The following is a 14,037-nucleotide window of genomic DNA, read 5'->3' as shown; positions in this document are numbered from 1 at the left end:
TTCAATATGATCATGGCTGATCATCCAACTCAGTATCCTGTACCTGCCTTCTCTCCATACTTAAATCCTTTTGCTATGAATGCTAACATACCATTCGCTTTCTTCACTGCCTGCTGCACCTGCATGCCTATTTTCAATGACTGGTGTACCATGACACCCAGGTCTCGTTGCATCTCCCCTTTTCCTAATCGGCCACCAGCCGGGAAGCTGGGAAGAAACTGTCCTTGTATCTGGATCACACAGGGAGTATTTCATTCACCCCTGCTCCCTCTCTCTCTCTCCCTCTCCCTCTCTCTCTGATCAACGTGCCGTTGTGTTTTGTGATCAGCTGAGCCGAGCTTTCCCCGCCTCCTGTGACGCGGGCGAGAGCAGTGATCTGGGCGGCGGCGGCAGCAACAGCGGCTCAGACTCCCCGCTGGCTACGGAGAGAGGCGCTGCTCCGTCCCGATGGCGGACTGTCGGCTCACCGCGCTCCTCGTTTACCTCTTCGTGTTAACAGGTAAGTAGACTGGGATTTAACACCCGTTTGCGTAGAGATCAGAGGAAATATCGATGCTGCCTTACATATAGAAAAACAAACAGATTCAGAGTGCTGGAGTAACTCAGCGGGTCAGGCAGGCAGTATCTCTGTGGAGAACGGGGACAGGTACGAAGTGCTGGAGTAACTCAGCGGGTCAGGATAGGCAAGGTTTCGGGTCAAGACCCCTCTTCAGACTCTATTAACGGACCCAGTGTTTCTACCGACCACTCCCCACCCCACCCCAACTCAGTCACCTAACCTAACTCAGTCACCTCGACCCGAAACGTCACCCATTCCTTATATTGTAGGATGAGAGGGAATCTTATTGAAACTTATAAGATTATTAAGGGTTTGGACACGCTAGAGGCAGGAAACATGTTCCCGATGTTGGGGGAGTCCAGAACCAGGGGCACACACACACACACACACACACACACAAACACACACACACACACACACACACACACACACACACACACACACACACACACACACACACACACACACACACACACACACACACACACACACACACACACACACACACACACACACACACACACACACACACACACACACACACACACACAGTTTAAGAATAAGGGGTCGGCCATATAGAACGGAGATGAGGAAACACTTTTCCACCCAGAGAGTTATGAGTCTGTGGAATTCTCTGCCTCAGAGGGCGGTGGAGGCCGGTTCTCTGGAGAGAATTCTTTCAAGAGAGAGCTAGATAGGGCTCTTAAAGATAGCGAGAGAGAGTCAGGGGATATGGGGAGAAGGCAGGAACGGGGAACTGATTGTGGATGATCAGCCGTGATCACATTGAATGGCGAATGGTGCTGGCTGGAGGGGCCGAATGGCCTCTACTCCTGCACCTGTTGTCTATTATCTGTTGTTGTCGAGGGGGATGTGTCACATTTGACCGCCTCGAATGGCGGGGTTGCATTGGTGGGCCGAATGGACTATTTCTGCTCCTATCATTTGTGGACTTTTCCACGATCTCACGCGCGTTTCTCATCCTCAGGCGGGTCGCAGGGATTTACCGTCGAGCCGGACAAGAGCAACTTATATGTCTCCATCGGGGGAGACGCGGTGTTCACGGTGCGGCCGTCTAGTGCTATCGGCAGCGGAAACTGGGTTTTCAAATCGAAAACGATCGTCCAGTGGCTCGGAACAAACACGGACATCCCTCCTGTTGAGTACAAGTCACGGGTGGATATAAACGTCACCACCGGGTCGCTGGTGCTGAGGTCGGTGAACGAGTCGGACAACGGGGTTTACACAGTGTCAGTCGCTGCAGTTGGCGGCGCCCCTCAAGACACAGCGACAATCACACTGCAGGCACTCGGTGAGTTTGACCATGTTCATTGTCAATATTTCCCCCCCAGTTTGTTGTTGCTGAAGTGATCTTCGTATCCTTTAATCCAGAGAGAGATGAGAGTGTTTTATTCCATATGTCCCGGACGGGAGAATGTAATTCCTACTTGCTGAATATGTGAATATGTAAACATTGTCTATAACGGGGGAAGCGACAAAACATGAAAACCTTCCATAAATAATATCGTGCAAATAACTAACAGACACATAGAAACATAGAAATTAGGTGCAGGAGTAGAGGCCATTCGGCCCTTCGAGCCAGCACCGCCATTCACTGTGATCATGGCTGATCATCCCCAATCAGTTCCCCGTTCCTGCCTTCTCCCCATATCCCTTGACTCCGCTTTCTTTAAGAGCCCTATCTACCTCTCTAATTCTCTCTTGAAAGTATCAAGAGAACCGGCCTCCACCGCCCTCTGAGGCAGAGAATTCCCACAGACTCACACAAATCTCTGTGAGAAAAAGTGTATCCTCGTCCCCTTTCCAAAATGGCCGACCCCTTATTTGTAAACCATTAGGAGAGATATTTTGTGATGGAAAAACAAAATAAGAGGAAGCTTGTAAACATGTATACGTGTGTGTGTACGTGTGTGTACGTGTGTGTGTGTGTGTGTGTGTGTGTGTGTGGTGGATTTCCATGGAAAGGAGAACAACACAGGCCAGGCAGCAGAACCAGGAACTTGCTAAACACCTGCGCTGACCATGAACGGCCAAGTCATATATCTGGTAAACAAGCCCTATGGCTCAACTCAGACCGCAAGACATTGCTGCAGAAGGAGGCCATTCGGTCCAACCAGGCTACTCAACCATTCTATCATGGCAGATCTATCAGCAGAATAAGAATGAGGGCAGGCACACACACACACACACAAACACACACACACACACACACACACACACCACACACACACACACACACACACACACACACCACACACACACACACACACACACACACACACACACACACACACACACACACACACACACACACACACACACACACACACGCACACACACACACACACACACACACACACACACACACACACACACACACACACACACACACACACACACACACACACACACACACACACACACACACACACACACACACACACACACACACACACACACACCACACACACACACACACACACACACACACACACACTCCAGCGAGTACAGGCCCGGTCTCGACAAACGCTCATCGCAGATAATAATCTGCTTTCCTGTTTTTGCCACCAAAGTAGATAACCCGTCATTTATCCACATCTGTTCCAGACGTCACCCATTTCTTCTCTCTTGACGGTTTAAATGACCCATGGCCCATCTACAGCAGTCCCATCTGCCCGCGTCTGGTCCATATTCCTCCAAGCCTGACCTATCCTGTCCCGCTGAGCTAGTCCAGCATTTGTGTCTAACATGATTACAATACTTGATGATAGATTTTAAACATTCCCCAAAGATGAAGCATTGCCTTGGCGCCACTTATGTGGTGAGTATGTACATACCTGGGTATGTAAAACAAACAACCTCACTCTGAGTATAACGTATTTATTCAAACAATGCAGAAGAACCGGAAGTGTTAGATCTTGGGAGGTCATGTTGCAGTTGTACACCACATTGGTGAGATCGCATTTAGAATATTGTGTCACGTTCTGGGTATCATGTTATAGGAAAGATATTGTCAAGCTTGAAGGGGTTCAGAAAAGGTTTACGAGGATGTTGCCAGGATTACAGATTGTGGGCAATAGGGAGAGGTTGAGTAGGCTGGATCTCGAAGGGCCAAATGGCCTCCTCCTATTTTTCCATGTGTCTGTGTGATTATGTTTCTATGTTCTGCCATTGTTTAAATATTTAGTCTGAAGAAGGGTCTCGACCCGAGACGTCACCCATTCCTTAGAAACATAGAAACATTGCAGGAGTAGAGGCCATTCGGCCCTTCGAGCCTGCACCATTCGCCATTCAATATGATCATGGCTGATCATCCAACTCAGTATCCTGTACCTGCCTTTTCTCCATACCCCCTGATCCCTTTAGTCACAAGGGCCACATCTAACTCCCTCTTAAATATAGTCAATGAACTGGCCTCGACTACCTTCTGTGGCAGAGAATTCCACAGATTCACCACTCTCTGTGTGAAAAAAGTTATTCTCATCTCAGTTTTAAAGGATTTCCCCCTTATCCTTAAGCTGTGACCCCTTGTCCTGGACTTCCCCAACATCGGGAGCAATCTTCCTGCATCTAGCCTGTCCAACCCGTTAAGAATTTTGTAAGTTTCTGTAAAATCCCCCCTCAATCTTCTAAATTCTAGCGAGTACAAACCGAGTCTACCCAGTCTTTCTTCATATGAAAGTCCTGTCATCCCAGGAATCAGTCTGGAATCAGGAAACGTCACCCTATAAGAACCTCCCTGCTCCTATACTCAAATCCTTTTGCTATGAAAGCTAACATACCATTGACTTTCTTCACTGCCTGCTGCACCTGCATGCCTACTTTCAATGACTGGTGTACCATGACACCCAGGTCTCGCTGCATCTCCCCTTTTCCCAATCGGCCACCATTTAGATAATAGTCTGCTTTCCTGTTTTTGCCACCAAAATTGATAACCTCACATTTATCCACATTATACTGCATCTGCCAAACATTTGCCCACTCAACCAGCCTATCCAAGTCACCTTACAGTCTCCTAGCATCCTCCTCACAGCTAACACTGCCCCCCCCCCCAGCTTAGTGTCATCCGCAAACGTGGAGATATTGCCTTCAATTCCCTCATCCAGATCATTAACATATCCTTCTCTGCAGAGATGCCGGCTGTCCCGCTGAGTTACTCCGGCACTTTGTGTCTACCTTGGATATGAACCAGCATCTGCAGTTCCTTGGTACATGATGTTTTAACTCTTCATTCCGTCCGCAGAACCGGTGGCGAATGTCGATCTGCGATCCAACAATCCCGAGCCGGTGGAACAGCGAGACCCCGTCGTGTTGACCTGCAACTCCCGGGGAACTCAAGTGAAGCGGGAATGGTTATTGAACCATCAACCCATCCAGCAGAATGACAGGATAACTATATCGGGAAACACTCTGATCATTGCCCCAGTAAACAGGGCCGATGCAGGGATGTATAAATGCATCGTAAGGAATGGAGTGAACAGCGGCAGCGATGAGACCTACCTGGTGGTTTTATGTAAGTACAGAGGCATTCCAAGTGTGTAGTTTTCATTTAGTATCAGTAATAGGGAGGTCACGGTGGCGCAGCGGTAGAGTTGCTGCCTTACAGCGAATGCAGCGCCGGAGACACGGGTTCGACACCGACTACGGGTGCTGTCTGTACGGAGTTTGTACACGTTCTCCCCGTGACCTGCGTGAGTTTGCGTAAGTTTTCTCCGAGGTCTTCCGTTTCCTCCAACTGTCCAAAGGCGTATAGGTTTGTAGGTTGATTGGCCCATCAAGTCTACCCAGCCATTCATTCACGGCTGATCTATCTCTCCCTCCCAACCCCATTCTCCTGCCTTCTCCCCATAACCCCTGACACCCGCTCTAATCAACAATCTATCTATCTCTGCCTTAAATATATCCACTGACTTGTGGCCTCCACCGCCGTCTGTGGCAACGAATCCCACAGATTCACCGCCCTCTGGCTAAAGAAATTCCTCCTCATGTCCTTGCTAAAGGAACGTCCTCTAATTCTGAGGCTGTGCCCTCTGATCCTAGACTCTCCCCACTAGTGGAAACATCCTCTCCAATCAAGCATAGTCTTGCCGCCGACTGGTCAGCGACCAACACGAGCTTTTCACTGTACCTCGGTACACGTGACAATAAACTAAACTGAACTGAACAAAACTAATCTTGTACATTTCTGTTTACAGATGGGCCGGACAATATGGAAATTACCCCCCAGAGTCCAGTAACAATAACGAATGGAGAAAATCTAACGTTGACCTGTTCGGCCCAGTCCGTGCCCAGCCCTGTGTATGAGTGGTTCAATGGGGCAGAGAGACTGAGTACAGGTCCAGTATTCACCATCCCCTCAGTAAGGATGGAGCACGCTGGGAAGTACACATGCCATGCCAATAATGCCAGGACTGGCATAAACATCAGCCTCACTGTAAATGTCGACGTGCAAAGTGAGTGAATCTCTACCTCCTCTCTCTCTCTCTCTCTCTCTCTCTCTCTCTCTCTCTCTCTCTCTCTCTCTCTACCTCTCTCTCTCTCTCTCTCTCTCTCTCTCTCTCTCTCTCTCTCTCTCTCTCTCTCTCTCTCTCTCTCTCTCTCTTTCTCTCTCTCTCTCTCTCTCTCTCTCTCTCTCTCTCTCTCTCTCTCTCTCTCGCTCTCCTCTCTCATCCTCTCTCTCTCTCATCTTCCTCTCTCTCTCTCTCCTCTCTCTCTCTCCTCTCTCTCTCTGTATCCCTCTCTCACTCAACTCTCTCTCTCCCCTCTAGTGTAGACGGGGTGGGACTAGCATGTTGGTCGGGGTGGGACTAGTGTAGATGAGGCATGTTGGTCGGGGTGGGACTAGTGTAGATGGGGCATGTTGGTCGGGGTGGGACTAGTGTAGATGGGGCATGTTGGTCGGGGTGGGACTAGTGTAGATGGGGCATGTTGGTCGGGGTGGGACTAGTGTAGATGGGGCATGTTGGTCGGGGTGGGACTAGTGTAGATGGGGCATGTTGGTCGGGGTGGGACTAGTGTAGATGGGGCATGTTGGTCGGGGTGGGACTAGTGTAGATGGGGCATGTTGGTCGGGGTGAGACTAGTGTAGATGGGGCATGTTGGTCGGGGTGGGACTAGTGTAGATGGGGCATGTTGGTCGGGGTGGGACTAGTGTAGTATGTTGGTCGGGGTGGGACTAGTGTAGATGGGGCATGTTGGTCGGGGTGGGACTAGTGTAGACGGGGCATGTTGGTCGGGGTGGGACTAGTGTAGACGGGGCATGTTGGTCGGGGTGGGACTAGTGTAGATGGGGCATGTTGGTCGGTGTGGGCAAGTTGGGCCGAAGTGCCTATTTCCACGCTTAAGGGGTTGGACAGGCTAGATGCAGGAAGATTGCTCCCGATGTTGGGGAAGTCCAGGACAAGGGGTCACAGCTTAAGGATAAGGGGGGGAAATCCTTTAAAAACCGAGATGAGGAAATTTTTTTCACACAGAGTGGTGAATCTCTGGAACTCTCTGCCACAGAGGGCATGTTCGAGGCCACAGTTCATTGGCTATATTTAAGAGGGAGTTAGATGTGTGGCCCTTGTGACCAAGGGGATCAGAGGGTATGGAGAGAAGGCAGGTACGGGATACTGAGTTGGATGATCAGCCGTGATCATATTGAATGGCGGTGGCAGGCTCGAAGGGCCGAATGGCCTCTACTCCTGCACCTATTTTCTATGTTTCTATGTTTCTATAAAATCAATAGAAACATAGAAACATATACAATAGGTGCAGGAGGAGGCCATTCGGCCCTTCAAGCCAGCACTGCCCTTTCCCAATGTTAGACGAGTCCAGAACCAGGGGCCACACACAGAATGGCCTCTACTCCTGCACCTAATTTCTATGTTTCTATGTGTCACTCCTTGACTCGTGTCGTCGATGGCATTGCGTACAATGCATGTATCCGTCTGCTGTATCGGTCTTGTCGACTGGGTTGAAGACCAGTGTGTCGTTTGTACTTGAACTTATTTCTCGAGTCAGGGAAACACAGACTGCGCATCTACTATTTTAGACAATGGTCTGGGAGCTCGTGCGATCACTTGGATTTTGTTTGAAGTAGTGGTTGTTGATCTAGTCGTGATTGGAGGTGGAGCAGCTATTTCGGTCAAACCTGTTTGAATGACAATAAAAGGCATTCTATTATATTCTATTCTATTCTATTCTAGGCGAGACCATTGTTCTATACGGTGGTCTGGGAGCTGGAGGGATCGTTGGGATTGCGTGTGGAGTGGTTCTTGCTGCAATCCTGCTCTGTGTTTTAATCTGGTATTTTAGAAAGAAATATATGAACAGGTAACTAAATACCTTTCTTCAAAATCCACCTGCCTTTGACCTGCGTCTGCCAAGCATCACGGCCACACCAATACAGTAAATAATTATCTGAATGGCGTCATGTTGGGAAAAGGGGAAGTACAACGGGATCGGGTTTTGGTCTCCAAATTTGAGGAAGGACATTCTTGCTATTGAGGGCGTGCAGTGTAGGTTCACCAGGTTAATTCCCGGGATGGCGGGACAGTCATATGCTGAGAGAATGGAGCGACTGGGCTTGTACACTCTGGAGTTTAGAAGGATGAGAGGCTATCTTCGAAACATAGAAACATAGAAAAATAGAAAATAGGTGCAGGAGGAGGCCATTCGGCCCCTTCGAGCCAGCACCGCCATTCATTGTGATCATGGCTGATCGTCTCCAATCAATAACCCATACCTGCCTTCTCCCCATATCCATTGAGTCCACTAGCCACTAGAGCTCTATCGAACACTCTCTTAAATCCATCCAGTGACTTGGCCTCCACTGTGCCCTCTGTGGCAGCGAATTCCATAAATTCACAATTCTCTAGGCGAAAACGTTTTTTCTCACCTCAGTATTAAATGACCTCCCCTTTATTCTAAGACTGTGGCCCCTGGTTCTGGCCTCGCCCAACTTTGGGAACATTTTTCCTGCATCTAGCTTGTCCAGTCCTTATATAATGTTATATGTTTCTATAAAATTCCTCCTCATCCTTCTAAACTCAGGTGAATACAAGCCTAGTCTTTTCAATCTTTCCTCATATGACAGTCCCGCCTTCCCAGAGATCAATCTCGAGAACCTACGCTGCACTGCCTCAATCACAAGGATGTCCTTCCTCAAATTAAGAGACACAATACTCCAGATGTGGTGTAACCACAGCCCTATATAACTCCAGAAGATGTTTCATGTTGAAACATATGAGATTATTAAGGGATTGGACACGCTAGAGGCAGAAGAATTGTTCCCTATTTTGGGGGAGTCCAGAACCAGGCGTCACAGATTAAGAATAAAGGGGTAAACCATTTAGAACGGAGATGAGGAAAAACGATTTTCACCCAGAGAGTTGCGAATCTGTGGAATTCTCTGCCTACTTGGATGATATCCTAATCATAGGAAAAACGCCGACATAAGGTAAATTAGCTGTTTCAGCCCCAAAACACACATTTGAGAAGTTGGGGTTTCTCATCCATCCAGTTAAATCCAAGTTGATACCAACTAGAGTTATTGATTATTTGGTATTTATCATTAACTCCAGTAATATGTCTGTGACTTTGCTCTGGGGCAAGAGATTAGAATTAATAGAAGCTTATAACAACCTCGACAAGTAGCCAGTGTAATTAGCAAATTAGTGGCAGTTTTTCCAGCTGCACAATTTGGGCCTTTGCATTATCAAAATTTACAACGTGCAAAGGAGCAAGCACTCAAATACAATTTAGGTCATTTTAACAGACCTATACGGTTACCAGCTGAAGCTATATCAGAGTTACAATGGTGGAGACCAATATTCGGCATTGCTCCAGTAACATTTTGGTCAGCAAACCTTCAGTTATATTACAAACTGATGCTAGTGCTCAAGGATGGGGAGCTACTAATATTATCTCTAGTTGCGGTGGAAGATGGGATGTGCATGAGTCACCAATTCTTCAGTTACATGGTATTAACTACCTAGAGATGCTGGGAGCATTCTATGGGTTAAAAGCTTATTGTGGGAACATGCATCATCTGCATGTTCAACTACAGATTGACAACACTACAGCGGTGGCATATATTAATCACATGGGTGGAATCGGTGATAATTTAGCTAACCTCATTTGGCACTGGTGGATCGAAATAAGCATTTGGAATTTCAGCTGCCAATTTTCCAGATAGGTTTAATATGGTGGCGGCCATCAGGTCACGAAAATGTAATGACAACACAGAATGGATCATAAAGTATTTAATTACATTGTTGCTCGATATGGAACGCCAGATATCGATTTGTTTGCATCTAGGCTCGATCACCAGTTACCAAAGTATGTTGCATGGGAACCAGACCCAGGGGCAGTGGCGGTAGATGCATTCTCGCTACACTGGGGAGGAATGTTCTTTGATGCATTCCCTTCATTTTGCCTCATCAGTCGGTGCTTGCAAAAAATCCAGCAAGACTCCGCTTCAGGCATTTTGGTAGTGCTATTGAACACATGACAACAAACTAAACTGAACTGAACACTCCCAATAGACAAGGCACAAAAAGCTGGAGTAACTCAGCGGGTCAGGCATCATCTCTGGAGAATGTGGATAGGTGATCTGAGATGTGTGTGTGTGTGTGTGTGTGTGTGGGGGTGGGGGGGGGTGGGGGGCAAGACTTAGAGTTATAAAGTCATAGTATGAGACAGCGCGGACACAGGCCCATCGGCCCAACTTGCCCATACCAGCCAACATGTCCCAGCTGCACGAGTAGAAACATGGAAAATAGGTGCAGGTGCAGGATGAGGCTATTCGGCCATTCGAGCCAGCACCGTTCGCCATTCATTGTGATCATGGCTGATCGTCCCCTATCAATAACCCGCGCCTGCCTTCTCCCCATATCCCTTGATTCCACTAGTCCCTAGAGCTCTATCTAACTCTCTCTTAAATCCATCCAGTGACTTGGCCTCCACTGCCCTCTGTGGCAGGGAATTCCACAGATTCACACAACTCTCTGGGTGGAAAGGTTTCTCCTCAGTCCCAAATGGCCACAGTCCCAAATGGCCACAGATTCACACAACTCTCTGGGTGGAAAAGTTTCTCCTCATCACAGTCCCAAATGGCCACAGATTCACACAACTCTCTGGGTGGAAAAGCTTCTCATCGCCTCAGTCTTAAATGGCCTCCCCTTTATTCTAAGACTGTGTGTGGCCCCTGGTTCTGGACTCGCCCAACATTGGGAGCATTTTTCCTGCATCTAGCTTGTCCAGTCCTTTTATAATTTTATATCTAACTATCTAACTATCCCACCTGTTCGCGTTCCCTCCAAACCTGTCCTACACATATACCTGTCCAAGACTTGTTTGGATCGTCCCTGACTCAGCGGGCCGAATGGCCTGTTTCCGCGCTGTATCTCTTCAACTGAACTAACCTATAAGTTGACCTTGTTTCCTGTATGTATTTATTTAGGCCGAATGCCGAACCTGGGACGAAATACGAAGCGAACAGGAGTCCAACGGGACAGAGTGAGTTAATTCTGACTGAGGCCCAGAATTAAAGGCCGTTCCTTTAGGAAGGAGATGAGGAGGAATTTCTTTAGCCAGAGGGTGGTGAATCTGTGGGATTCGTTGCCACAGACGGCGGTGGAGGCCACAAGTCAGTGGATATTTTTAAGGCAGAGATAGATAGATTGTTGATCAGTGCGGGTGTCAGGGGTTATGGGGAGAAGGCAGGAGAATGGGGTTGGGAGGGAGAGATAGATCAGCCGTGATTGAATGGCGGAGTAGACTGGATGGGCCGAGTGGCCTCATTCTGCTTCTATCACTCATGAAGTTATGACCTTTAGATTCTCAACTGCCCTGTCACTGAGTGGAGGGAAAGTGCCTGTGTTAGTTGGATTTGATATGATGACACCGGCGCCCAGTGTAGATATTTGCATTTAAGACGGTGGATTTTAACCCAGATACTTGTTCTGTTCGTTGAAGTTTAGTTGAAGTTTAACACAAGGAACTGTGTAGAATTATTGCAAGAGGTTGCAAGATGTGCTGGAGTAACTCAGCGGGTCAGGCAGGCAGCATCTCTGTGGAGAACGTGGACAGGTACAAAGTGCTGGAGTAACTCAGCGGGTCAGGCAGGCAGCATCTCTGTGGAGAACGTGGACAGGTACAAAGTGCTGGAGTAACTCAGCGGGTCAGGCAGGCAGCATCTCTGTGGAGAACGTGGACAGGTACAAAGTGCTGGAGTAACTCAGCGGGTCAGGCAGCATCTCTGGAGATGCGCTTCGAGCCGGGACCTATCCTCGGAACACTTCAAGTTCACCTGTTCAACTCAAGATAGTGTGAGCTGCGAATGGAAATATCAGCTGATGAAAAGTGAAGTCCGCGTTATTTAGACGTCCATCTGATCTCAGTTGCTAGTCCTGTTTTCACGGGATAATGGGTCCATTACCGGGGAGGGAATTGGAGACACTTGGCAGCTAGTACAGTGAAGATGGGCCGAATATTCTTCCTTTGCGCCGGACACATGATTCTGGTGCCCTTGACTTCGTGACTGAACGCGTTGTTTCATTTCTGCAGCTGCCTCGGCCACAGATGCCGAGGACGGAATGGCAAACTATGAGAATATCCCGGGTAAAGATCAGGTTGGTACCGGGTTTTCTTTCATGAGATGAGCGTTGTTATTTTGTGAAAGGTGACAGTGGGGTTATGGAACCGTGCTTGGAATTGTCAACAGTAATGCACTCGGGACACCGGTCTTCCTTATCTGATTCATTTGTGAGGCACATTCAACTTCCTCACCAACTGGTGGAGAATCTATGAATCACATTGTCTCAGAAGGACTGATAGGGCAATGGAATTCTTGCTTGCTGCAGAACAACAGAATATGTAAACATAGTACATCACAGAAGTAAACAGGATCAGTGCTTATATATACACACTCACTAGGGCTCTGTACAACTGCAGAAGGACCTCTTTGCTCCTATACTCAACTCCTCTGGTTATGAATTAAGGCCATTGGCTTTCTTCACTGCCTGCTGTACCTGCATGCTTACTTTCATTGACTGATAAAAACATTCTTGAAATGCACGGAGTTACTGTGAACTGAGCGCCCTAGTTAGAGAGTTTCTACCGTGGAAACAGGCCCTTCGGCCCATCTTCCCTCAACGGCCAACATGCCCCATTTACACTAGTCCCATCTGCCCTCGTCTGTCCCATATCTCTCCAAATCTGTCCGATCCATTTACCTGTCCAAGTGTCTCTTAAACGTCGGGATAGTCCCAGCCTCAACTATTCAGCAGCTTGTTCCATACACCCACCACCCTCTGTGGATTAGATGGGGGAGTCTTGGACTGCATCGACCAGTGGGGCTGAATGGCCTGTCTCCGTGCGGCATGGCTCTGTGAATATCAAATACAATTCAGACGGTGGATAGATACAACAAGCCGGAATAACTCTGAGGAACATGCGGCGTCTCTAGAGAGAAGGAATGGGTGACGTTTCGAGTCGAGACCCTTCTTCAGACTGGGGAGAGGGTGGGACAGAGATAGTCCCAGGCTCATCAACCTCCCCCGCCTAAAGGAGGGTCTCGATACGAAACGTCACCATGTCCTACTCTCCAGAGATGCTGCCTGTCCGGCTGTGATAGTCCAGCTTTTTGTGTCTATCTTCGGATTGAACTAACATCTGCAGTTCATTCCCGCATGTAATTCAGACGGTATTGTGTTTAATCTTGCAGGGAGCCACTCACGCACCAGAGGGAGACCCCACCTATATGGTAAGTCCATTATTGTTGTTGATTTCGTTTGAAGTAAATGATCCCGGTCAAAGGCGGCTCGGTGGCGCAGCGGGTAGTGTTGCTGCCTCACAGCGCCAGACACACGGGTTCCATCCGAACTGTGTATCAAGGAACTGCAGATGCTGGTTTAAACCAAAGATGGACGTAAAATGCTGAAGAAAGCTCTCGCCCGAAATGTCCCCATGCCTTCTCACCACAGAGATGCTGCCTGCCTGACCCGCTGAGTTACTCCAGCACTTTGTACCTGTCCACGTTCTCCACAGAGATGCTGCCTGCCTGACCCGCTGAGTTACTACAGCACTTTGTACCTGTACGGCAGATTGGGTGGAAGGTGTTTGCCTTGCCCCATAGTCTAGCCCTCTCCATATTTGTCTGTAACGATGTGTTCATTTCCACCGGGGTCTGAAGCTGGAAGATCGATCAGTATACAGTGAACTACGGAGGTAGCCGGGCCGGCCCATTGATCAGCTCGTTATATCAACAAGGCTCACAAGGTCACAATTTTTCCACAAGTTATTGGAGTAGAATTAGGCCATTCGGCACCATCGAGGCTACTCCGCCATTCATTCATGGGCTGATCTCTGCCTCCCAATCCCATTTTCCTCTCTGCCTTCTCCCCATGTATTGGGTTTTTTTTTTTAAAACATTATAAATGATGAGGGTTTTTATAAATGTAGGCGTGATG

General features: G+C 48.3%; 1 protein-coding gene across 2 annotated transcripts; it reads left to right on the top strand.

Moving 5' to 3' along the window:
• Window positions 1–13,856, top strand: LOC129715896 (carcinoembryonic antigen-related cell adhesion molecule 5-like). Of its 2 annotated transcripts, XM_055665786.1 has the most exons (9): window positions 7–499; window positions 1,548–1,871; window positions 4,824–5,093; window positions 5,776–6,033; window positions 7,771–7,897; window positions 11,028–11,083; window positions 12,134–12,198; window positions 13,293–13,332; window positions 13,753–13,856. In XM_055665786.1, exons 1-9 carry the CDS (start codon window positions 448–450, stop codon window positions 13,797–13,799), a joined length of 1,239 nt encoding a protein of 412 aa, XP_055521761.1. In that variant the 5' UTR covers window positions 7–447; the 3' UTR covers window positions 13,800–13,856. The 2 variants fall into 2 exon arrangements, with proteins under 2 accessions (XP_055521760.1, XP_055521761.1); XM_055665785.1 differs by lacking the exon at window positions 13,753–13,856 and having other exon boundaries at window positions 1–499; window positions 13,293–13,741.
• The last annotated feature ends 181 nt before the right edge of the window (window positions 13,857–14,037 follow it).

The sequence above is a fragment of the Leucoraja erinacea genome, unplaced genomic scaffold (genome assembly GCF_028641065.1).
Source record: "Leucoraja erinacea ecotype New England unplaced genomic scaffold, Leri_hhj_1 Leri_1488S, whole genome shotgun sequence".
Classification (NCBI taxonomy): domain Eukaryota; kingdom Metazoa; phylum Chordata; class Chondrichthyes; order Rajiformes; family Rajidae; genus Leucoraja; species Leucoraja erinaceus.
The sequence above is the reverse complement of the archived record's forward strand: the minus strand, read 5'-3'. Positions and strand labels throughout refer to the sequence as shown.

Bases quoted from the DNA above. Each gene is read 5' to 3' on its own strand.
- LOC129715896 (XM_055665785.1), top strand. From the start codon at position 448: ATGGCGGACTGTCGGCTCACCGCGCTCCTCGTTTACCTCTTCGTGTTA. The intron at 6,034-7,770 runs GTGAGTGAATCT...ATTCTATTCTAG, and splicing joins TGTAAATGTCGACGTGCAAA to GCGAGACCATTGTTCTATAC. The intron at 11,084-12,133 runs GTGAGTTAATTC...TCATTTCTGCAG, and splicing joins CAGGAGTCCAACGGGACAGA to CTGCCTCGGCCACAGATGCC.